Source organism: Xiphophorus maculatus, chromosome 15 (genome assembly GCF_002775205.1).
Source record: "Xiphophorus maculatus strain JP 163 A chromosome 15, X_maculatus-5.0-male, whole genome shotgun sequence".
NCBI classification, from domain to species: Eukaryota; Metazoa; Chordata; class Actinopteri; order Cyprinodontiformes; family Poeciliidae; genus Xiphophorus; species Xiphophorus maculatus.
Window position 1 is genome coordinate 10,169,401 of NC_036457.1, and position 24,863 is coordinate 10,194,263.

Sequence of the window (24,863 nt, forward strand, 5' to 3'; positions counted from 1 at the left end):
CATTAGTTCATGAGGTCTCAGTGCTACCACTAGGATCTAATGGAAAGGCTTTCAAAAATAAGTTTCAGAGGTTGTCACCAACTATTTAAAAATGAGAGAACTTGTGCCTCAATGAGTTTTTTTCAATGGTTTATGTCTTTCAGCATGTCTGTTTGAGAAAACGTACCTGCTACCGTTATCATTTGTTTAATGTAAATGTTATTCTCTTATTATTTCTGCTCCCCCCACATAAAGTAACGGCCATAGCGAGAAACAAACATTCGCTTTGTGATAGACTGAAACCTAGATTGTCTTGTGCAGTCTGTGGGGTCTTTGTCCTTCAGTGTTTGTCACGCTTGGTGTTCCTTGTGATAAATGTAGTTGGATCCTATCTAGTTCGACCTTACTTTCAGCCAGTCAGCAGCTGACCTACATGTAGCTTCATCTCTGAAATCTACAGGCCACTAGCTTCTTGGAAGGACTGCACTTCAAGCTGCAGATTTTCTTTCAATCTGTCCTCTGTGTTGCCAACTTGGTTGATTTAATTACATTTCATTTTAAAAGCAAAGCATCAAATGGTGTTGCAGATTGTTTTGGTACCTTTAGTTGAATTTTGTCAAAGATTGGTAACAGAATGAACTATACATCTATGATGACTTGCAGTTATTTGTTTAAGCTTGTCTGAACCCAGAAAAGCCAACTGGCTGTGATCCCCAAATCTTACTTGAATCTAAGTAATCACAAACTTTATGACTGTTGTTTATTTGTTTGGTTCCTGGACCCTAGACCACCCTTATTTCACTTCATGTGCAGAAATATCTTGGTTAACCTTGTAGACAGCGGTTTGCCACAAGTCAGAGCGCTAAGGATGCTTACACGCACTATTTCACAAAGTTCTGCTTGGATTATCTTGTAACCCCTTGAAGGTCGGTTATTCTGTTTATTCTGTTCTTGTACTTTCTAACTTCTCATTCCACAGTGCAGAAAAATGTAAAACGGCAGCTAGCATCCTTGTCTTGTGTTGTAGCTTTTCTCAATTTTCTCATCATGCACTCTAATAGGTTGTTTTCAATTTATGAGGATCATAACCCACAAGGTCTTTTGACTGAAGTATATGAAACTGGGAGGCTTGATAACTTAAAATAAACACATCCAGAGTTATGAAAAGTATTTTCTCCCTTAAAGGTTTCTTCTGATATCATTTTTTTACTGCACTTAAATGTTTCAGAAAATCTGCATAAATATAAAAACAGTCTTCAAATTGTTTTATTTATTAAGGGAAGCTATTCAAACTTACCCTGTGTGACAATGTCATTACCCCACTTCCTTATCATGAAGTGAATTAATTTAGTTTGGCATACCGAGGACTTATCAATGTTTTGGGAAAATCCAAATCCATATTCATAAGCTTGGAAACAACGGTGACCCACAAAAATCACTACAAGAACACATTGATGATTTATCCAGGAGGCCAGAAAGGAACTCACGACATCTAAACCTCTGCAGGTTTAACCTTCCTCAGTTAACTTCAATGTTCATCATTAAACCGACCAAAATACACATTGGTAATCCGTAAAGACATTTGATGATATATTTCTATAGAACGGTGAGAAAAAAGTCAAAGTTTTTGGATGATGTATGTGTTCTGTTACATCTTTTGTGGGAAAAAAATGTTTTTGAGAACACGATATCATATTGACATTCAAATATGGTGATGGTACTGGTCCCAGGCTTCCCAGTTGACTCTGACAAAATCTTAAACAGGCTGCTTGGTCTTACAATCCACTTAGATGAGTTTAAAATTAATCTTTAAAGAAGAATGGATAGAGATGCAAAATACTCTGCCAGATATCTGAAACCTTTAAAAACCGTCTGCCTGGCAAAAGTCTAGCGTCCTGGTATTAGATTTAAAAGACAGTCTTGTTGATTTGGATAATTTAACCCCTAATGAAAGAAATCATAATTTAAAAAGTAATTTTTGTATATAGTCAGTGTTTCATGTGACAAAAACTTGTTTGATCTGAAACATTTCTGTACCAGAAAATCAAACTTGGGAGACACACCAGGAAAGTTTTTTTTGTTATTGTTCTGTAGTTAAAATTACCATCCTTTTCTTCTCTAGCTCTCATTAAATTGTTTGCACCTGTTTGACATGTGCTGTTTTATTGTCATCTTCCCCGGCTGAGCACCAGACAGGAGTATTTGGTTCCATATTATCTTTGGGTGTGGACTATTCTGTTGTGTCAGAACTATTATTGTCTCTCTGAGAGCAAGAATGTGAGCGTTAACCAAACTGAGGGTGTGATATGTCACCCTACGAGCTCTGTTGCTTGTCACTGTTCCCTAATGCTAGACCTGGTCTGTTGCCACAGGGCGTGCCACAGCTGATGTATCTTCATCAGCTGTGTGAGTTGGTGTGAAAGAAGGTTAAAATTCTTGCTGAGAAGTAATAATCATTTGATGTAGTTAAGCTATTAGGATTAAAGATTAATGTTGTCATTGTTATGCCATGGGGGAAAAAAAAAATTCTTAAAGGGCACTGTCATCCAATGAAAAGTCAAACTAAATAATCTTAGCAATCTGGTTTTTTTTCTTACTCTCTGGCTTACCTTCACTTTCTTTTACGGTTCAATGAGAGTTTTCCACTTTGGGAAATAAGTAACCACACAGCTGGATGTTTCTATATATACATATATACATATAAGTACAGAGGCCTCTGTGTTTGCTTTGGTCTCCAGGGTTGTTGCTGGATTTGGCCGCCTGGGAAGGGGGAGTGACTCGAGCTAGTGCTGCAAAAATCCTGGCTGGAAATTTGGGAATGGAGGCTGAGGCCAAAACATCTCCCCAGGGTGTGGTAGTGTGTGGGACTCTCTGGTCCATGTGCTAGCTCCATTCTGACTGTACTCCACCCTGCACACATGACATTTAGAGTCTTGAGAAGAAGGGCGGAAACGGCACAGATGATCCGTCTTAAATTGGCTTCAGGCACATACTGACAAGTGTTCCCTCCTTTTTATGTGACGTTTGGACACGTATTTTGTGCAACTTGTCTAAATCATTTGTGTCCCCCCTATAAAAAAAATGCCTCATTCAAACGACTGAATTATCTTCTCAAGATAGGAGTTTCTAAAGGGAGCAAGTTATGATTACTACTTGATCTAGGACAAATAAGTTTATTTTTCATAAGTATTTTTATGGATTGAATAAGTAAATCTAATCCTAGTCATAGTTAAATTCTAAAACTTACATTTTTTCAAAGGTTTTTTTTTTTTAACATTGTTTCTGGTTGAATTGACTATTTGGAAAGATGACTAATCAAGCTCATATAATTCACTGGCATCTTGTTAGAAGTCCTTTAAACAATAGTAGGAACATCACAATGGGGCATTAAAGCTGTTTTTAAAACCTTGATACGTTGATATGAGTAACTAGCCAATCCCTACTTCATAGTGTTATCCTCAAGAGAAAACCCACCCACCCAATAACTCAATGGGAGATTAAATTGCATATTGCTTAACAAAAAGAGTTGGAATACTTTGCAAAGTTGCTTTAGGCACTAAAAGGTTAGTGCAAATTAAATGTATTAACTGTTATTTATACAAAGTGTGGCTGTTTGCATAAACCCTTGCAAATCAAGGAAATAAAAATGCACTAAATGTCAGCATGTGCACAGCGGGTTAAGAAGTGTTCAGAAACTGTTGCCAATATTAATGATACCCATTGCTTTTAAGAGTTTCTATTTTGAACCTTTTATGTATATAAGGTTGTTTTAAAGTTTCCTCTGTGATTCTAGACAAATGAGGGTTTGGGTGGAGGAGCTTTCCTCTTTTATCACTTATCAGTTTTGGGCGTAGAGCCAAATGAGTAGCTAACTATGGTTTCTTGGGCTTGTTTTGAAAAAAATCTTATGATTTTCTGCCATTCATTTAGGTCACAGTCAAATTCTTTTCAGTCAAGAGTTAAGGTTATTTTGGTAAATTTCATTCACGATTGTATTTACTTAAATTTGTAAGCATGGTTCTGGTGAATTAGTTCTGTATCTTTATGGGCCAATATTAAAATTAAGTATAAAATCAGCTCTTTTTTTAAGTCAAAATTAATTACTTAAACTTGTACTATTTTTTAAAGTAATGAGACTTTAATTTAAGAAGTAATTTCTGACACATGATGTATGTTGTTGTTTATGTTTTTATGGTTTTTATCAGTTAAAAAAGTAATACAAACAGAAGTAAGTACAATAAAAGATCTGCTGCAGAGTATTTAAAACTAGCAGGTAATTTTAAAAAATAAAAAGAAGAAATGAATAATGCGTTGTTTTTGTCAGGGGCATAAAGTACAGTCAACCTGGAGGCATCAGAAAAAAGAACGAGAAAACAAAACTTTATTTCTTTTTGATTAATGATGCATTCAACCTTCATGCCGACTTTGCCACAGTAAGGACACAACCCTCTGTTTGGCATTATGCAGTTACGAGTGTTGTTGACTCTGATGGTAAGCTTGTTCAGCCAGCAACTAAGAGAAAACAAGAAAATACTTTGAATAAAAGAGCAATAGAAGACTGTTAAGATTCTGACATTGACACCAAAGGAGTTTGGCCTCTGTAATAGATAAATCATCTTTTTCTACTCCGGCTATTTTCTTTATGGATTTATTCTTGAACATTTTGATTAATAGTGGTGTAGGGGTTTTGCAGAGAACAATGCAGCATTTAAAGGTTCCTTTGAGTTCCTGATTCCTTCACTGACTGTCAATTCTAACCTCACCCAAGCCATCTCAGCTTTCTGAGGAGTTACCAGACCAGATGCTTTGAATCTCAGGCATGGGAAGAACTTTTAATTCAGTCAGACTCTTGAGAGGATTTGTGCTCCCTCCCTCTGCGCTCTCTATTAAATAAAACAAACAAGAAAACAAACATTCTCTCTCCATGTCTGTCCTGTTTCACTCAACCCCCCCTCTCCATTTTCACCCTCTTTGCGTGGGAGTAGAACTGTTTGTCCTGTTGCTCCTCATTGACTGAAAACATCAATGGGCAAATGGTTCCCTGCTCAGCTACAGCAGCTCACCAGCCGACTGAGTGTCAGAAGTGAGGTCATGGCTGTGACGCTATTTGATGTGGTACTTTTGTAATTGCTGTTTTTTTTTTGCCGTGTTGCAAGTTTCACTTTCATGTAAATGTTATTTGGAAAGGTTGTTGCTGCCATGTTAGCCACTCTAATTGTATTTATCTGCTTTTGTTTGCTGCAACAAGGGACTGTGAGAGCTTGTTTAGTTTTTATTTCATTTTTATGGATTAAATAGACAGGTTTCTAGCTTTTTCTTGTGTTTTCCCCCCTGTTTCTTATCAAATACTTCTGTCATTTAAGTAAGTATTTGGAGAATAAATGTGTAAATACAGGCCGGTCCGCCCAGCACCCAGTTTAACCCACCCAGTGTACTTGATGCACTGCTCTCTCACCTCTACTTCCTCTTTGTTTTTTTTTTTTATTTTCCTCTCTGACTCTGTTACTACCACCACCTTGTCTTCCTCTTCCGGATTAGTTGTTGTCCTTTTTTTCTCGTGCTCTTTATGCTCTCCATTCTTTTAATGTAATCACTTTTCATTATGAATCTAAGTCGGTGGATGTCATGGAGAAAGCGTAACTTTTTCAGAAAGAAGGGGAGGAACGAATATAGCCTCGACCTAGGTAAGGTGATTTTCACTCTGTTGGTAGATTGCGCCTCTTTTTCATAACGTCAGCGGTGAAAATCTTCTTGGGCTTCTTTGGTCATCCTTTCCTGAATCTTAAGTGTTTCTGTGTACTTTCTGTTTATAGCCAGTCAAACACAATACAACAAATATTTTTGATAAGTTTAGGGTTATGTAGTGAGAGCATTTGCTTTACATCAAACATATAAATACTAGGCTGCCATTCTGATTTGGATTTAAATTAACAGTCCTTGCATAGAAAGAAATGTAATTAAGCATTAAATAAATAAATTTTGGTACAGTTTTTTATTAAAAAGCTTTGATGGTTTCAGAATTATCTAATTTTGTAAAGCTCTGACTTGCTGATTACAATTATTTTAGCCTTCTTGCCATGATTGGTCACTATTTAGGGAGCAGAGGAAATGTCATACCATGTATGTGTTACTGGAGTTGCTGTAGAACTGGATTTGACTGTCTTAAAACTATGTAAATCAAAGCAAAAAATTCTGATGCTGACATGTTAAAATGTCTGTAGCATCTCATATTAGCATCATCTAAGGGTTGTGTGTGCATTTCAAAGAGAAAATGTATCTTAACTTTTTCTCAGACAGCTTTGCTGTATTCATTTTAGCCTTCCTGTTATCTGCTAAGATTTTTCTCCATTCTGACTTTCACACCCAGAATTAAACTGGCTCACCATGTTGTATAAATAGTTCTGAGTAACATTTTGCATCTCTGTGCTTCCTCTGAATGTAATCTCACTTTAGCATGTTCATGGGTAGTCGGTAAACGATGAGGTGTTTTAGTTTCCAATCATCACTGATTAAGCTGAAAAATACCATTCTAGTAACTCTCAAAATGTCTTTGTAAGTCTAATTTTTTTAAGTTCCCCTGTTGGTCATCTCTTTGAAATTCATGTTAATTTTCAGTCCAGATGCAAAACACCGCGTCAGATTGATGAGAGTATCAATATTTGTTTTTATTACACTGAGCTTTCTTATTTTACCCACTCAGAGTGTCATATTGTGGTTTTACACAAACATTAATGTAATTTACAGGCCTATCTGTTATGGTAAAGTTGGACATGTTTTGTTTCAGCCAATCAGGTGAGTTGGTTTTTATCAAACAAATCAAAAAGTTAATACCACCACTATCGTTATATCTTGAGTTTGGGATCGCTTACCCATCTCTGCCGGATAGACCCTCCTTTGTCTTTTGTCTTTAGCTCGTGACAGCAGCAAACACTGTGATTCTGCCAGAGCGCTTTATCTGTTAACATCCTTTCTCAATCTGTAGTATACGACTCCCCACACTTGGCTTGCTCTGTCCTGTCCTGCTCAGCCCTGATTCCCTTTTCCCTTTCATGGACAGTGTCCCTCTTTCCCTCCCTTCTTGTTCTCTCTTTGCTGCTGCTGCATTCTTCTGATCTTTACTTCTCTCAATGGTCAAGGAGTGACCGATGCAAAGGAGAGTGGCCAAAAAGGTGACAGGACTATCTGGGTGTAATTTACATCAATATTCTTGGACTATTTGGGTTTGTGCTTTTTTTGGTTTTCACCGCTTCCTCTTGTTCAGCACAGCCGTTACTTATGGGCAAAGATGGCAGAGCATGAGCTCAGACTCAGAGGTAGGAACTTTTGACAGTTTCTGTGACAACCAGTTTTCTACATGCGTAATAGATGTGAACTGCAGATATTGATGACAAAATTCACAATTGTGGTGCTTGTGAGTGATCAAAGCGCTTGCAAGCTTTTGAGTAGCAGAATGAAGTGGTTAATTGCAGTTGTTTCAAACATTTAAAAATGTTTGCATTTGTAGGATATTTAAAAAAAACAACTTTCTGGATATTTTTAGATTAAAACTGCTTTAAAAAGAAAAATCTTTAATACGCCATTTAAGTTAATACTTCAATGACAGTTTGTTTCATTTGCTTCTTTAAAGACATAAAACATAATTAACACCTGAGGTTTTTAATTGCTCTGAATTAATATGTTGAAATTAAACTTGTACACACCAACAGTTTTTTATCCTCTCCTTCATCTACTCCATCAGTACTTTCTAGTTAGTTAGTCTCTAGGGACACAACTTTTCATTGTGCTCTAGGCAGCGCTGAATTTGAGGCTTTCTATTTTCACTCAGAGCTAATAACAGCATTTCATGCACCTACATGGACCACAGGGATACGTGTTAATCTCTCCGGACGTTCAGTGTGTTTTCCCTACAAATTCCTGGATCACCGTGAGGGAAGAGTGTCAACAAGGCTGCGCTGACTGTGGCATGCTTAGACAAGTGACCACTGAGGGGAGGAGGAAGGCATGCATGGGAAATTATAGGAATTCTGTGCATTCCTATAAACCTACTAGAATAAGAATAATCCATATCTCAGACAACACTCTTCAAATATGTTGGAGCTGTTAAAAAATGTACTAATTGTACTTATGCACTTAGTGCTTATATGTGCAGAGCTTATTTGTTAGAATATGTTAAAGTCTGACATTCAGAGTATCTGCTTTAGATTGTCTTTTACTTTTTGTACATTTGTACAGTACATTGAGAACAAACTTGAACTCTGAATCCCCTTCATAATATAATCCATTCTTAATCCATAATGGGTTTTCCCTCTTATTGCCGTGTTAAATGTGCAAAGTCCTGATCACCAAAACTTGATGTGTTTGCATAAGTCAGTTATCTGAAACATGCTGATGGGACGCAGCGAATATTTGATTTGAATATTTGATCTGCGGCTCTTGCCTCACTGTGCTTGTGCAATCTGTTTATTTCTCCTCACTGGACAGATATTATATCCCTACCATATGACCAAGTGACCTATAAAAGTTGTGTTTTTTTTCCCAGGGAAAGTTGGACAGCTCTGTGAAAGTTTTGGTGGTAGCCCAGAACTCAACAGCAAAAAAGACTGAATTTAAAGGGACAATGTGCAAATCTTTAAATGGATCATCTGAATAGAAAGGGACACAGCTTGACTGATTTCCTCTGTAAAAATTAACATGCATGAAAAGGAAGGACTTATCTGCAAAAGAGTTTGCATTTTGTTCCAGCCACTACTTCTGTTTGCATGTAGCACACATTAATGTAAACCATCAGGAGATTTAAATGTAATGATTTAGTTTATTGCATGTATAACACCTTAAGGTAAATCATAAGAACACAAAAGTCAATCTTCATGAATTGCAATGTCGATTTAAGGATTTTTAATTTATTTACTTTTATTCAACTGAATAAAATTTTATGCGTCTTTAAACTGCCATGAATATCATGTGTGCTCTGTTGGAAAAAGCATAGTAAATATGCAGACCTTTTGCATACTTTTGAAGTGAATGTTTTGGCAATAGATTATAAGTGCTCTTCTGTCTTTTAAGAAGGCTTGAATCATCTATAATGATAAAACTTAAATGTACATTACCTCAGTCTTATGCTGTTGCGACTATGCCAGTGCTCTCCATTGCAGTTTGTGTGTTTTAGATAATAAGACCCATTAAATATAGCCTTGAGGTATGTCTTCTGTCCTTAACTTGCTTGGGATTTTCCTAAGAATATGTTCTGTAATTTTGTTATTTAAGCTTCTACAGTTGAAACTTTTATAGCTGATTCAGCTTCACGTGTTCCCTCCAATTATGTGCAGAGATGTACCTTGTCCTTGCCTATTAGTGTGTTAATATTGTTCTATGAGTATTGCAACTGACTCCAAACTCCAGTTTGTGAAGGGGTTAAATTACATGACTATTTTCTTTCTTGTTCATCCAAACACACACACACAACCTTGCCACTACTTTGATCTGCAGTTGGACATTCCTGTGCCCTGGTGAGAAGGTGAAGTAGACAGATTGAGGGGGCGCTGTTCATGAATCATGTTTATTGTCTTGCCAAGATAGGAAGGTACAGAGCCAAGGAGATCTGAGTCTGCAGGGACCTACTCTGCAGGAACCTCAGAGGCTTGATTGTGGTGCTGATAAAGCTTTAAGGACGGGAGGCCCTATATGGAGCTTCCAGAAAAGGAGAATTGATATTGTCTTGGCAACATACCTGAAGAAAACCTGTCACACTTTTACTTTGTATGTGTAGTTTTTTTTCCCTCACTATTTTAAGAAGAGACAAATTAATGAGGTTGTTGTGAACCATTTCTAGGTTTTGTAAAGTTACAAGAACATTCAAATAGAATAGAGCATTCAAAATAAGTTTTCACTGTAAAACAGTTGTACTGTTACTTAAAAGCAAAGATAAATTATGGTTATGGAGTTCACATTTTCAATTGTGTTTTACATCTTGGATAAACTACTGGCAAAATTAGTCTGGTTAGCATTGTTTTGTGGTGAATAAAGATCCTGCCAGCATTTCCACGTTTCATATAATTGGAAATGATCCTTTTGAAAGATTAACACACTTGTACTTGGTGTACTCCATTGGGCCACCTTGTTTTCAGCTTAGTGCATTTCTCTCTCTGAGCGTGAATGAACTGCTAACATGTCTTAAAAAGCTTCTTTCTTAAGACCGTTTTGCATTTATGTGCTTTTTCTGGCTATATTTTTAGACGTGTAGAAATGGCTAACTTTGAGTCTTCCTCCCTCAGTTCGTACTTTCTAACAGAAAATGTTTTGTTGGTGTCTTTTGGTAGTATCTAGCTATGGAACATTCACAGAGTGGAAAAGTTTTTTTTATTTTTGTTGTTGTTGTAGCTGACTTCTGGTCACCAGTCAGGATAACTTGGAGAGTGTATTGCATGGATAAAACCTCATGGTAAATCATAGATTCGTAAGCTGAATACATTTTTCTTGTGAATGTTAATTGTCTTTAAATTCCCATGGGCATCATGCTTGCTCTGTTGGAAAAAGTATTGTAAATATCCAGACTGGTTTGAGTGAATGTTTTGGCTGTAAATTATAAGTAAGCATTTTTCAAAATTATCTTATCTGATAAGATTTCTTCTTCAGCTTATCAAGCTGAAAAGTGTCCTATTCTGTTCACCATCCAATTTTTAGTGCATTTTAAGCGTATGCTGACAAGTTCTCCCTTTATTCTTGTTTTCTATCCTTTTTTTCTGCCATAGTTTTGCTTGCATCAGTCACAGCAACCCAAACAATATCACCAAAGCTATAATCTAGCTGTAACATCGATACTTTTTGTTTTGCAAATGCATAATTTTTGGGTTTTATTGTTTTTCTTTCGGAACTACTTTAAAAGACGGATTGCAAAACTAGACAACCCGCAGACATTAGTACTTCCTGTTTTTCTTCCCCCCCCCCTATCTGATTGTTCTGCTTATTGTTCCTGACATCTCCTGAGATATGGATGTCGATTTGTGGTGATACAACTCTCTCAGTATCATGGAGGTAAAGCTGTCTCCATTGGAAAAGTCGGAAGCCATCTGGAACCTGACAAAATAAATCTCTTTCCGTTTCCTCACTTTGTCACCCATCCTTCTCTGGCCTCTCCATCTGTTACATTCTTGTTTTTATATCCGTTTCACCCAGCCAGCGACTGCAAACACACTTTAAACACTTCAAATAAAGGAGGTGGTCACTGTGAGCCCTGATGAGTTTGACCTTTAAACCTTTTTTCCAGTTCATCCTGATCTACAAACTGCTAGGGAAAGTGTTTTCCTAAATTTATATCCTGGTAAATTTTTCTAGAAAGCCTCAGAAAACATAACCTGCCATCATGTGGGGATGCCGTGTTAAAGAATTGTTCACCAGTGTCGCACTGATTGCTACTCCTACAGCTGATACTTTGTAAAACTTATGTGGCCAACAGTTGTGTAACATTACCCAAGGTTGGAGCTAGGCATGTGCAAAAAAAGTTTTATTAAAGGGTTAAAGCAATTCAATAAGAATGAAGCCTGCAGCAAAATAAATTTTTTCTAAAGTCACTAATTTTACCATAAATGTCACGTTAACTCATGAAATCTGAAAACAAACAAGCAATAAAACAAACAAACCATCTTGAATATTTGCAAACATCCAGCTAAAAGTTAGATTCCTTTCTATTGTTTGCAGCAGCTTGTGGCATCTGCCAGAAGTAGATTACTCCTCACTCAGAGTTGAGCCTGTCACGATAAGCAGTTATTTGATTAATTGCATGACAAATTAAAATGAGCTTGACAATTTCCATTGATATTTTTTTGAAAGGCATTTTTTTTTTTACAGACATCATAATCTATTTTATTTATGGTTTCAGTTGTGTGTGGTTTTTATTTTCGTTTTATGTATTATTTCTGGTTTTTGTGTTTTATTTTGGATGTTTAGAATATCTTCCAGTTCCAGAGGGGGGGTGTTCTTTACAAAGTTAAAGTTTATTGGACTTTGAGAGGGCAAACTTGAATTATTATGCCATTATTAAGATTATTATTTTTGTGTATTGTATAAATCGCTACCTGGGGTGTTTGAGTAATGACAAGGGCACATTAATTGACAGTACTGATTTTATTTTTTCATACTCTTTAGGTGCACTATTGAAACGCATGAGAAAGAAAATAAACTTGGTATCTTTGTCACTTAATTGACTTTTCTGTGGTGTAGCCAAGCTGCTCTGATCTATTACACACGCCAGCCATCGCTCGGTCTCATCAAAGCAGCTGACCCTGAGCCCGAAACACAATGAGGCCTTATTGGAGAGCCACGTCTCAGAATAAAGGAGGAGCAGTGAAGGAGGGAGTCGAGTGGGAAGAGAATGTAAAATATGTGTACAGTCTGACTATTGGAACAGTATAAATGGGTACGGGTGTGTGCACACAAACAAGTAGGTTTGATGTGTCAGGCTTACGTCTGAGGTTGTGCACGCTTTGACATTTTAGGGCACATAGTCAAAATGTTCTTTTTCTAGCTTAATTTGTTTCCTGTAATTTTCTGACGTTTGTGGCACATTGATCTGGATGCTTCTAAGCCATAATTGCCTCCAGTTACAATCATCACTCACCCGTGTGTCAGTGGAAGAGGGTGGGGTTGACCTGAAGTGAAGTTGGCCCTAAAAATAAATGTGTAGAGTTAAAAAATAACTGCCTCTCACAAGACTGAGGAAACTAACTATCCAAAAAACTTTCCCTACAGATGAGCATGACTCTGTACAGAAGAAAACATTCACCAAATGGATAAATGCGCAGTTCTCCAAGGTACGTGAAGCACTGGGTACAATAAAGATTTTGTTGCTCCTCTTAAAACACAATAGATAACGAACCTGCTTTCTCCAAACACAGAAAAATTCTATCAGCCTCAGTGCTGTGACTATCCTCTGGCTATTTTAGTTTTTAAATCCGAACATTTGTCCTCTGTAATCTCTGCAGTGCAGCTCTGCCATTCACAGACAAGTAGACTAAATAGTTAAATGTTCACAACAACTTTGTTACAGGTGATGAGGAATAAACACAATTTTTGCCTGGTGGATTTCTCAGCTCACTAGTGTGCCTACCAACCATTTTCTTTTTTTATATATATTTGCTGTCCAGCTTAGATTTTAGCACAGTTATAAGTACAGTAGAATGGATCCACTCTTACTTGCTAGAGTTTCATCACTGACACTTGAAGCTCTGGGTCAAATTGCTCCATTTGTTCCAGGTAACAAGCCATTTACTGAATGGTAGTGTTTCAGTTGGTTTTGCTTGATACTTTGGTATTTTTGCTTAATTATGCAAATAAATAAGCATAGAAATTATTACATCTCATGTAAGATCTTATCAGTATTTGCTGTAGGTTTAAACACTTGTCTATTATGAAACAGGATAGATGCGAGTCTTGACAAACTAGGAGTAATTTCCTGCTGGAAAATGTTTTTTCTGTCCTGAGATCACATATAGATCATAGTTTTTGCTAGCCTCCTTTTTGCTTTCATTTTATTTCATATTCAGCCTAAAACTAATTAACTTGTTCCTTTTTCTTTGTTTTCTCAGACAGGAAAGACCCCCATCAAAGATTTGTTTTCAGACCTGAGAGATGGAAAAAAGCTACTGGACCTGTTGGAGGGTCTCACAGAAACTGTCCTGGTAGGTTTGTCCACTGTTTCTTAAATATGTTAAGAAACCGTAAAATATTTCCTGACATCCACTGTTTTCTATTAAAAGAATCTTTGTTGTTTAGGTCAGTAGTTTTCATCCCATCCATTGTATAGGTGTTAGCCTGCCTCCACACACTTGATTTAAATGAGTAATATCCAGTCTTCTGCAGTACTCGATGAGGAAGTAATGCATTCCATTGATCCAGGTGTGCAGGGAAACATATGAAGAACAGTGGGTCCTTTATATACTGTTATGCTTTATGCGGTGTTTTTGTGGTTACATTGCTAATTTAAGAATTACATCAATTTGATTCACAACGTTCACAATTTCAGTCTACGGCAAATTTTTCTAGAAATAATGTCTTCTTGCCCCGAGAAAGCACTCTTTGGGCATTAATGTTACTCAACTTATACATTTATTTCTTGGTTATTTTTTTATTTATTGTATGTCACATTGTGTTATTCAGCAGCTAATTAAAATTGATATAAAATAGATATTAGTGATTTAAGGAACAGATAATGCATTCATTATCCTTGTGAAACTAAAAAATATGATTATTTTTATTCTATCCCTCCTCCGTCCATCTTTGATTTCTTCAGCAGAGTATCATGTTTCTTGCACCTGCAGTCATGTTTAGTGCCAGCTGTCTCTTTGCCATATGTGATGGCACATCGATATCCACTCTGTCTCTCTGATACTGGAATCCTAATGCTATAATTGGGTGCTAATGAGTGGTAGAGGAATGTGAAGACATAAAAGGGATTTGCAGTTGGCTGCTGTTCATCTAGCCATTCTTTCCATAAGTTGGCCCATGGACAATGCTGATAGGATAATGGGTGTGATGAATGTGCGGTGTAACACGCTACACTGAGTGATGACATAGTTTTCCTCCATGTAGCATTTCACTTCCTGTTATTTATTCTGTTCCTGAAAGGACTTGTTTATTTAAGGTGGATGAATGTTAGTGAATGTTTCCCCCTCCTGAAACCAGCATGAAAAATTTAATGTACTGCAAAAATAAACAAGAGTAGGAAATGTTTGTTGTCCGTATTCGTTTGATTCCTGTTCCTTCATTATGGGTGGTGAACGGTGAATAAGCTTTTGGCTCATTTCAGCTGCATTTCCTCTTTCTCAGACCAAAGAGCGCGGTTCCACCAGGGTGCACTCCCTCAACAATGTCAACAAAGTGCTGCAGGTTCTGCATCAAAATAATGTGAGTTCTTGGTTTTTCTGTTCTTGACACCATTTATCATCAAAAACTGAAACCTTTAGATATGTTTTTTTTAATCATGTGAAAAAAATGTCAAAAATTTGGCAAAGTTTCTTAGAAGGAAATTATATTTAGAAAGAGGAAATTGTGATGAATTTTATTTTTTAGAAAATATTAGATCTTTAATTAATCCAGATATATTTTTACATGTATTTTTAAAATTTTTATCCAATAACTCCTTCTCTTGACAATGATTTAAATTGTTTTAAACTTTGCTGGGTGACGTTTTTCTTTGTTAGCCAGTAAAGCCTCTGCACCCCATCAATCATTCCTTTAATGTCTCTCCTTGTTTTTATATATAGTTCTCTGCATAATATCTTGACCTAAACAGTGGGAGCCAAGTGGAAGGGCAATCTCATAGGAAGCAGTTGAGTCTGGAGGGTTAGCCCCCTTCTGGGTTTTCTCCTGCAGCTGCCAAAGAAACTGTTAGCTGGTCACAAGTTTCCCTGAGGAAATGTTGTTGTGCAATAATATCCAAAATCTAAAGTGGATTCATGTTGTTTTTATGTTTTAAATCATTAACTGTGCCAGACTTTATTTTCTATCCTGATGAAACCTATAAAAGGTCTTAAAATATATCTGCCTTCTGGCACAGTTGTTCATACCTCTAACAATCATTTCAAAAAATGCAATTAAAGCATTTCTTAAATTTACACCTCAAAGATGATTAGGATTTTTGTATTTATTTGTTTTTTTTTAACTAGATACTATTATTAAATTTTAAACCTTAACACAGGACATCAACAACAAAACAAAAACAAGAGAAAACACATCTGATGTAGATTATTGAACTTTTGGGGGTTAATATATGGAAAAAATGCTATATTCTTCCAGTGGAGGAACTAGGTGCCAATAAATGTGTTCAGTACTGTGAATACAAAATTCTTTCTGTGTGGACAAAATCCAGTTTAGTCTAATTAAGTCAGGATTTGGGTCAAATGTCTGCTCTACATGTAAAGAAATCACTTCATAATTCAACCAGACACATTTGAACTTCTCTCCCACTTGATGACTCTAAATTCAGACATATTTACATGTAAACTTAATACTCTTTGCCTCACCCCATAGGATGAGGCCCACTTTGGAAGTTGTGCTGGTGTAATGAAATGAAATGAAATTAAAATACACTGGTTAGATATACTTGGCTATAACTGACCATACAGTTCTAGAAAACATTATTTATGTAGATGCATTTGCATTGCCAACTCAAAAAACATGATACATAATTTGATGTTACTTTCAGTGTTACTGTGCAAAAGACACTCATTATCTCTTCTTTCTTTTTGCAGGTTGATTTGGTAAACATCGGGGGGACCGATATTGTCGATGGAAACCACAAACTGACATTAGGCCTCATCTGGAGCATTATTCTTCACTGGCAGGTGAGAACTTTCCACACTCATACTGCAAGCATACACAGTCTCATTAGTGTTTGCTTTAATAACTCGCCGTCCACCAATGTTCCAGAGGGACCAGAAAAAACGATGATGGAAATTTTGTATCAAAGTGCACACATGCGTTCATCCAAGTAAACATGCTAATCATTCAGTGCTTTGTCAGTTTGACTTGCTGAAAATATAAACAGCTGCTTTTTCTCTGAGGTGGTTTCTCTTGCTTTTTTTATTGTTCTTCTGTTTGTTTTAATACCACAGAAGACAGTTTTGCTATTGAGCAACTTATTCTTGTGAATTTATTTTTACAATATTGATGATAGTCACATTACTTAGGATATATCGTTTTGACCTATAACAGAAGAAGTTTAGTGTGATTTAATCTCTTTTCAAATGGTGTATGTAATGCATACATAGGGTATCAATTGTATGTGAAAATGTTTAGAGTTCTTTTGTTTTTGTTGAGTTCATAATATTTGAGTTGACCTTTGTTTCCATTTGCAGGTGAAAGACATCATGAAGGATGTCATGTCCAACCTGCAGCAGACCAACAGTGAGAAGATTTTGCTAAGTTGGGTACGACAATGCACGCGCTCATACTCTGAAGTCAACGTGCTGAATTTCACCACAAGCTGGTGTGACGGACTGGCCCTGAACGCAATCCTCCACCATTTCAGGTGCGGACTCTAAACACTCCTGTTATATAGACAATATTTTCAAAGGATATATATAAGCTTTATTAAAATGCCAGAAATGTAAAGCTTTGGTGTAAGGTACTGCAAAAGCTGCAGAAGGTCATGGTGACAGGTCAGCATCTATAGGGTGTGTGTGTGTGTGTGTATGTATGCTGCTCGACTTGTTCTGTTTAGGCTTGCTGTGTCACTGTTTGCTTGTTCTCTGTGGGCTGTTGCATGTGAAAGAAAAAAAAGGGTTAAAGGGGGTCAGGGATGTTTTCCCCCTTATGTAATCCCTTGTCCTTAGTAATGGTGACACACACTGGCCTGGGCGCTGTGAGAACGACCAGTGTTGGTTTAGACCTGGGCCTAGACTTTAGTTGGATCACTGAGCACACATTCCTCACCCGCATCAGCCACTCATCCCCCCCTCTCCCCCTACCACTGCCTGCACTGCCCAGAAATCAGCCTTTTTTGTACACAACATAAACTGTTGATAAAATGTGAAATTATTAATGACTGTTCCCATTTTCATTGTCACTGTTTATGCTTTTTTCCCCCCTATTCTCTGACTGTATTACTGGTTTTCTGCCTATCTTCAGGCCAGAAGCATTCAGCTGGGATCAGGTGGTCAAAATGAGCCCTGTGGAGAGACTCGACCACGCTTTCACCTTCGCCAAAAACCAGCTAGCTATAGAGAAGCTCCTGGATCCCGAAGGTACCGTTTTTATTTGTTGTGCCACATGTTTCCTGGCAAAAGTATTCACATCGGTTAATGTTTTTCAGATTATGTTCCATTCCAACCACATATGTCTTTTATTGGGATTTTATGATATACACCAAAACAAATTAGTGTACAATTATATAGTGGAGGCAAAACAATTAATGGAAATATTTATTGCAAATTTGTGAAATGAGTCTGTGGGATTTTTGTAATTTCTTCATCTAAAGCTGTCATGTTGACGTCTGGAAAGTCACAAGATTGGCACAAAAAAAATCTGTTAATTAAATAAAGCATTAAGAAATCCAGAGTTTGCCATAAGTCATGCAGGGAGGCCAGCCAACATGTGGAAGAAGATAGTCTAGATGCAGAATACTACATATGGAGAAAAGCTCATTTTGATGGGAAGACTGATGAATATAAATGCAGTCTCAATCATTGAAGGAAATGCATTAAAGGCTGAAAAACAGTTTTCACAGTTTGTGTTTACATTCCAACAAAATGTTAAATCTTGTGGCTATACAAAGTGTATGGATACTTTTTCAACTCTTTGTAAAAGACCCAGACTGAACTATTTTGTAGTCCCTGATCCATATTCTGTTATGATGAACACTGCTTTAAACTCCTGCCAGCTTCTAAAAAAACTCAGTTTAATGCCTTGAAGTTGTTACAATTTGAATTGCCTGATTTCAGGTATAAATGACTTTATATCATGACTCTCTACACACATATCAACGCCTTTTTAAGTGGTTTAACATGTTTCAACCTGCTTTTGTCCCTTTGCATATAATCTCCTCCTGTTACCTTTAACTACTATTCCTGTCTGCCCACGCCTTTTTTCTTCCTCATGCAATTTTCACCTCTTTATCTCCTCTTTCCAAACTCCTGTTTCCAATATTCACTTGGCATCTTGATTTTTCTGCCTCCCCATCTGTTTCTTTTTCTCTGGCCTGCTCATTTCTCTGCCTCAGATGTGGCGGTGCAGTTACCAGATAAAAAATCCATCATCATGTATGTTACGTCGCTGTTTGCCGTGCTTCCCAAAGATGTGAGCATGGAGGCTATCAGAGAAGTGGAGACACTGCCTCGCAAATACAAAGTGGAGGCTGAAGACTCAAATCCAGGACTCAGCAAGCAGGTACAATATAAATGTTTTATTATACAGGAGGGTAAGAGCTTTTCTTACCCTGTGGTTAATTCTGGGCTCTAATGCATCAAACTCCTGTTAGGAAACCAGCTGTATTTTGTCTCCCTATGTTGTCAGCATCAGTCACACCTCAGAGACTAATTCCAGACAAAGACATGACTTTAATATTCAGTCTATGCATTTATTTGCAAGAAAATGATTTTTGAATAGAATTGTGGCTGCTACAAGCATCAAGGTTCACTGAGGTTGTAAGAAGTTGTCTGGTTTTTTGTTATAATGTTTCCTGTAGTTTACAGTGAAATCCTTTTATTGTGATGTTGTATTTTGCTATATGAGCGATAGAGTCACAGCCAGCTGGCTGAAAGTTGGCACTTATATTTTTCTTCTTTATTTAATAAAAGCAAGTTTTGTATGTCTCAGACTATTTCTGGTTGAGAAAAACATAAATATTAATAGCAAGGAAAGTAAAGGATTGCCACCACCACGTTTGTTAAGGTAACACTTATTAAAACTACAGTTGACAAGCTGTGAGCTGACTGCAAGCTTTACTAGATCAGATAACCCAATCCATTCCTTAACTTGTTATAAAGATCTGCATTGCAGGTCAAACAAGCACATTTTTTGTTTGCTTGTTATTAGTAACATAAAAAAATGTAGTGAAAGTCACACCAACATATTGCAAACGTCAGTTATAAGCTTATTAATCAGTCTGCATGGAGTTTCTCATTCAAAGAAAAGAGGTGATAGGGTCTGTTACACTCCGAAAAGATGATACACTGACGGTCACACTTGGTCGACTTTGAGGAAAATAAGGTAGAGAGCAAAAATAGAATCAGAGTGCCTCGACGGAGCCCTTCTGAACTTCTCACAAAGAGACCATGAGTACATCTGTTTTCCACAAAAACTCAAGGTGTTCTTTTTTGGATGAAACTTGTGATGGACGGAAAAAGACCCACAGCTGAAACACAACTTTGCAAATAGAAGCAGATTTGGTCCAAGCCACTCTTGCAAAAAAAACCCCCAAGAACAGAGCTTGATCACATGGCAATGTTATTGTTTTTACAATAAACCTTACATGTTTGTGTAAAATACTGTCATGCTATTACAATAACAAGATGTAATAAGTTATTACAATATACATGTTTATCATATTAAATTTGAATAATTTAACATTTTTTCTTGCATAAATGATGTAGTTTAGTTTCCAAGGAGCTTCAACAGCCCCTCATGTTGATCAGGTCAGACTCATGTTCCTCCTGTTCAGCCCCATGTGTTTTAATTTCTCTCTTGTGTACATATTATTGTCACAACACAGTCTAAGCTGCTAAATAAGAGCAAAATCTATTCATGGTTCAATCCAAGAATTAAATAGAGGGTACAATCTTATAAATCTTTACCCCTTTTCACCTCAAGCTGGTTGTTTTAAGTGTCAAACCTGTTTTGGTTGTTGCATTACACTTGTTGCAGAATCATTTTCACATTTCACTGTCTGAATGATTCTCACAAAGCAAACCAAAACTCTAGTGTGTGGTGGAACCAAACTAAAATTTTTTTACTTCAGCTCCAATGTTTAGTTTACATGTAGTTTGAGGGCTATTAGGATTATTGTATTTTGTGTGCTTCTGGATAGAATGAGTCACCCCCACCTTTAAGAACAAAAAGCAGCTGCCTCCGTTCTCTCCAGCTATGCTTTTGAAAAGCACAGCAGGCATGGGCAAATTGGGAGCAGAACCATGACTCACTTCTCTGACGTTACACAGCAGACCATGCTGTACACTGGAAACATCGAGCTGTAAATGGGATGGAAGGAAATAGGGGGATGAATTGGCGAGAGTAGAAATCGGCTTGCTGCTGAGCTTTAGTTTGTCACTGAATGTACTCTCCTGCTGATTCTTAAACTTGTAATCTGTGCACAACAGATTACAAGATTCCTAAAAATCTCCCAAAATATCTCTGGACAACAGGGACTGCATTGGTTAACTTTTTTGCCCTTTTGAGCCAGCTGTTTTGACTTTATCCACGGCACAGCTACTGGTCAGAAAATCCCCAAACCACCTCTTAGGTTTTTATTACCTGTGGGCAAATACTTAACACACCCTGGAATGGACTCTGGAAAAGTCTTCTTGAATAATACTCTGATTTGTTCAAAATGAGATTTACTTTCCTGGGACATTTTTCCACCCATATGAAGTGATGCAACTGGCAGCGCAACTGACTGGAGGAACAAGAAAGACCCATTTGTTTTATTTGCAGACATGTTTAGAGGCCCCAGCAATGATTTTTGGAAAGGGATTTGTTGTTATTTATTCCTTAAGCACTTTATATTTTGATATGGTTGAATGAAAACATAACAAGGATGTGTAGTATTGCATTATATGACCCATAATCATAACTGTAGAATTTATGAGGGCAGCGACAGAGTTAAGGAAATCGTCTGGTGATAATAAAGCGCTCTTTTACAACCGTGCACATCTTTAAATAAAGCAATGGTTAAGATTCCTTCTTCAGTCCCTTCCTTTGTTGTATTTCTGTTTCTTAAAGCAGCATCAGCACAGTATGCTGTTGTTTTTTATTCCAAAATGTCCAAAAGGCCACTGAATATTTCCAGATCCTGACCTTTTTCTGAGCTTACTGCTCAGCTTCGCCCACTGTGTAACTCCAGCCCCCAAAACAAAGGTCCATTTAACTTTTCGCTGTATTAGTCTCTACACACCCATAAGGATTTCTGTAATGTTTGACTTGGCATGCTGACTGCTGCTGCTGCTGCTGAGGGTTTATCCTGTTCAGCTACAGACAGATTAGCAGAGTTCCTTTGACCTTCCCTTCAGGAAAAATAAATTGTAAACCAGTAATGCTTTCTCTGAATGGCTAGGAAAAGACATAACTACTCTTAAATTTATAATTAGATAATTTTTTATTTTGCCCGTTAGGAGAAGTGCAATTTGAACTAAAGCTTTTCTTAATTTTATGTGTATGCGTCACACAACACATTTTTAAACCCTTCTTTCGGATTTTCTCCTTGTTTCGCGCCAGACGGCCTTTTCATCCATGTCTTTGACTTGACTGTATATTCACCCTCATCTTAGTGCCTGCTAGATACTTTATTGTTTTGAAGCACACATTCAGTCCAGAAATGTAGACCAACCCTTTGCAGTGTACTAGGGAGACCTCACAGCATCCTATAATAAGCATGCAGTTTTTTGACCCAACAGAGAGGTCACTTTGTGCTCTCCAAGGCTACACCACCCTTTCCTACATGTCTATTTCTATTTTAAATCTCTTCAGCTGATGTGCACAGATGCAACTAAAGTTAGAAATAATGAATGGAGGGTGTGCACTGTGTTTTATAGACATTATATTTGAGATGTATTGGTTTATTTTGGTTCTTTCCAAAAGTATTTGTACCCCAGGAATCTTTTCACATTTCATTGTGTTACAGCTACAAACCTAAATGTGTTTTATCCAGATTTTATGTGATGAATCAACACAAAGAAGTCAAATGTGGCATGGAAGAAAAAATGTCTGGTGATCATTTTTAGGATTAAAGCATGTCCCAGAAAGATCTTGGAAAAACTCATCCATGCATTTGTCTTTAGTCGCATTCATTACTGCAACAGTGTTTTCACAGGTCTGCCTAAAAAGTCAGACAGCTGCAGCTGATTCAGAATGCTGCTGCTGGCGTTCTCATTAAAAACAGGAAGATAGATCACATCACCCCAGTTCTAAAGTCCTTAAACTGGCTCTCGGGAGCTCAGAGACAGATTGTAAAATACTATTGTTAGTTTAGAATGGTTTAGAACCAAAATACGTGTTGTTGTTATGTCAATCTACCAGACTACTCAAGTCTTTTGGTTCTGGTCTGCTGTTCATCCTCAGAACCAGAACCAAACATGGAGAAGCAGCATTCAGGTTTATGCATCACTAATCTGGAACAAACATGCAAAAAACTGCAAAACAGCTAAAACACTAAATTACTTTAAATCAAGTACGGTGATTAAATGGTATTTGCCTCGATTTAGCCTTAAATCAAGACTAAAAACTCACCAGTTTAAAGTTTCCTTTGATTTGTAATAACTGGAGCACTGATATTTGATGATGATTATTCTTGATGATTTGATTTGACACAATATTAAGTTTGTTGCTTGTTTCATAAGTGGTTATTATTTTATGTTTTTATTATGTAAAGCACGTTGAACTGCATTTTAGCCTAAATGTGCTGTACAGATAAACTTGACTTGGTGTTTACAGCTTAACACATTTAGAGGCCGAAACCTTTGTAGGTTCTTCACAAAATAGCACATGTGTTTCCTGTGGTTGCACTGTCACAATGTGAATAAGTTTTAGGGTTGTGAAAACTTTTATGAGGTTATAATGTTACAAACTGGATGAGGACCTAACTGGACATCTATATTTCAGACTGTGCAGGAAGAGGCAGGCAGCAGCCCGCGACCCGAGACCCCCAGCACCCTGACAGAGACCGAGGGGGAGATGGATGGCAGCCTGGTGGAAGTGGACCTCGACAGCTACCAGACAACTCTGGAGGAGGTTTTGACTTGGCTGCTGTCAGCTGAGGATGCACTGCATATTCAGGATGAGGTGTCGGACGATGTGGAAGAAGTTAAAGACCAGTTCCACACACATGAGGTAAGACAACTCGGATGGACTCAAACACTGTAATTTAGCTTCTTGTCTCTTTGTCAAGCAGAAGCAAACATGTCTTCAAACTGTAGAAAAATAAAGCATGGTCTTTGAGGTTACACTTTAGAATAAGGTGCTCTGCGGAATTACAGAAGTTTAAAGATTTGTGATATAGATTTGTGTATATAAGATGCAGTGCATATCATGCTTGACGTACCCACTGGCTGTTTTGTTGATATCTGTCACTCTTCACTTCCAACATTATCTGCCAGACTGATGCCTCCTAACCAGCAGTACATGCTCTGTACTTGTTGGGAATGCCAGGAATTTTACTGAGTGCCATGGAGCACAACTCTCCATAGGCTCCCGGCCCAGAGCTGACTGGCTGGCTGACTTGCTTGCTTGCTTGACATGGGGGCGTATTTGCAAAGTTTGTGTCTGAGCATGTGTGTGAAGGGGCTTTGAATGGATTCCCTTGGCTGAAATGTGACTGTTTGTGAAGCTGAATGCCTGGAATCCAGGTCAAAGCAGAAAGCTGGTTAGGAGACACAGAGCAATGAGATCTAAAGCCTCTTTAACAGCCAGGCTTATCAAGTGGCTTAAAATGAATTCTGCTTGTTTCAGTTTTGTTTTTACACACTATCCACTAGCAGACACTAAACAATAATTAAAGTTCTCAGAAGGTATCATTCAAGAAGAAATCTTACAGAAATGGATATGAAGTAAAGTCATTAGTTGAGCCTGCTTTCTCCAAGCTTTGATGTAGTTTAAGTTTAGATTTCAGTTTAGCATGTCTGGGATGATGGAACATCTTATGTTCAGGTTTCACCCATCTCAGTGCTGAATTGACTTGAATTTGAGAATTGGGAAGTTGTCTTTTTACTTTATTTTCTTTCTACTTTCTTCAATGCAAAATTACAACTGGCAGCAAAACACCATGATTCTGCTACCACCATGCTTGACAGTTTACAGTATTAAGTTGAAAACTTAACCTTCACTCTGTCAAACATCAGTCTTAAAAGTTAATCTTTGCTGCCCTTGTCCAAACATTTCCCCAGTCATTTGGCTTGACTGTATGGGCAGCTGAAAAATTCACTCAAGCTTTAAATTGCTGAATTTGCTACAGGTGTTTCCTTGTTGATCAGTATCCTCTTCGTTCATGGAGATTGAAATCTTGCTTAATGGACAGCGATAATGGTTTGTTGTCAGGTGGTGTTCGTGGTCAAACGAATTTGGGTTAATTTGAAGACGACAGAGTGAGTCAAATGGTTGAAGCTTGTTTTGAAATGAATAGATCATTTCAAATTATACCAATAGATTGGTATAATTACGCTAGAAGGTTGGTAAAAGCTACTAAA

At 37.3% G+C, this 24,863-nt stretch overlaps 1 protein-coding gene across 7 annotated transcripts in view; it reads left to right on the plus strand.

Annotated features, from left to right (window-relative positions):
* The window catches only part of utrn (utrophin), a 180,002-nt gene that overhangs the window by 5,979 nt on the left and 149,160 nt on the right, over positions 1-24,863 (plus strand). For 3 of the 7 annotated variants that reach the window (XM_023347829.1, XM_023347825.1, XM_023347828.1), the window contains exons 1-9: positions 5,537-5,663; positions 12,724-12,785; positions 13,560-13,652; positions 14,800-14,877; positions 16,224-16,316; positions 16,830-17,002; positions 17,602-17,717; positions 18,692-18,858; positions 23,284-23,511. In XM_023347829.1, the coding sequence (XP_023203597.1) occupies positions 5,582-5,663; positions 12,724-12,785; positions 13,560-13,652; positions 14,800-14,877; positions 16,224-16,316; positions 16,830-17,002; positions 17,602-17,717; positions 18,692-18,858; positions 23,284-23,511 (1,092 nt within the window). In that variant the 5' untranslated portion in view covers positions 5,537-5,581. Of the gene's footprint in view, positions 1-5,536; positions 5,664-12,723; positions 12,786-13,559; positions 13,653-14,799; positions 14,878-16,223; positions 16,317-16,829; positions 17,003-17,601; positions 17,718-18,691; positions 18,859-23,283; positions 23,512-24,863 lie in introns of those variants that run through there. The other 4 variants (XM_023347824.1, XM_023347830.1, XM_023347827.1 and 1 more) reach the window with 2 other exon arrangements.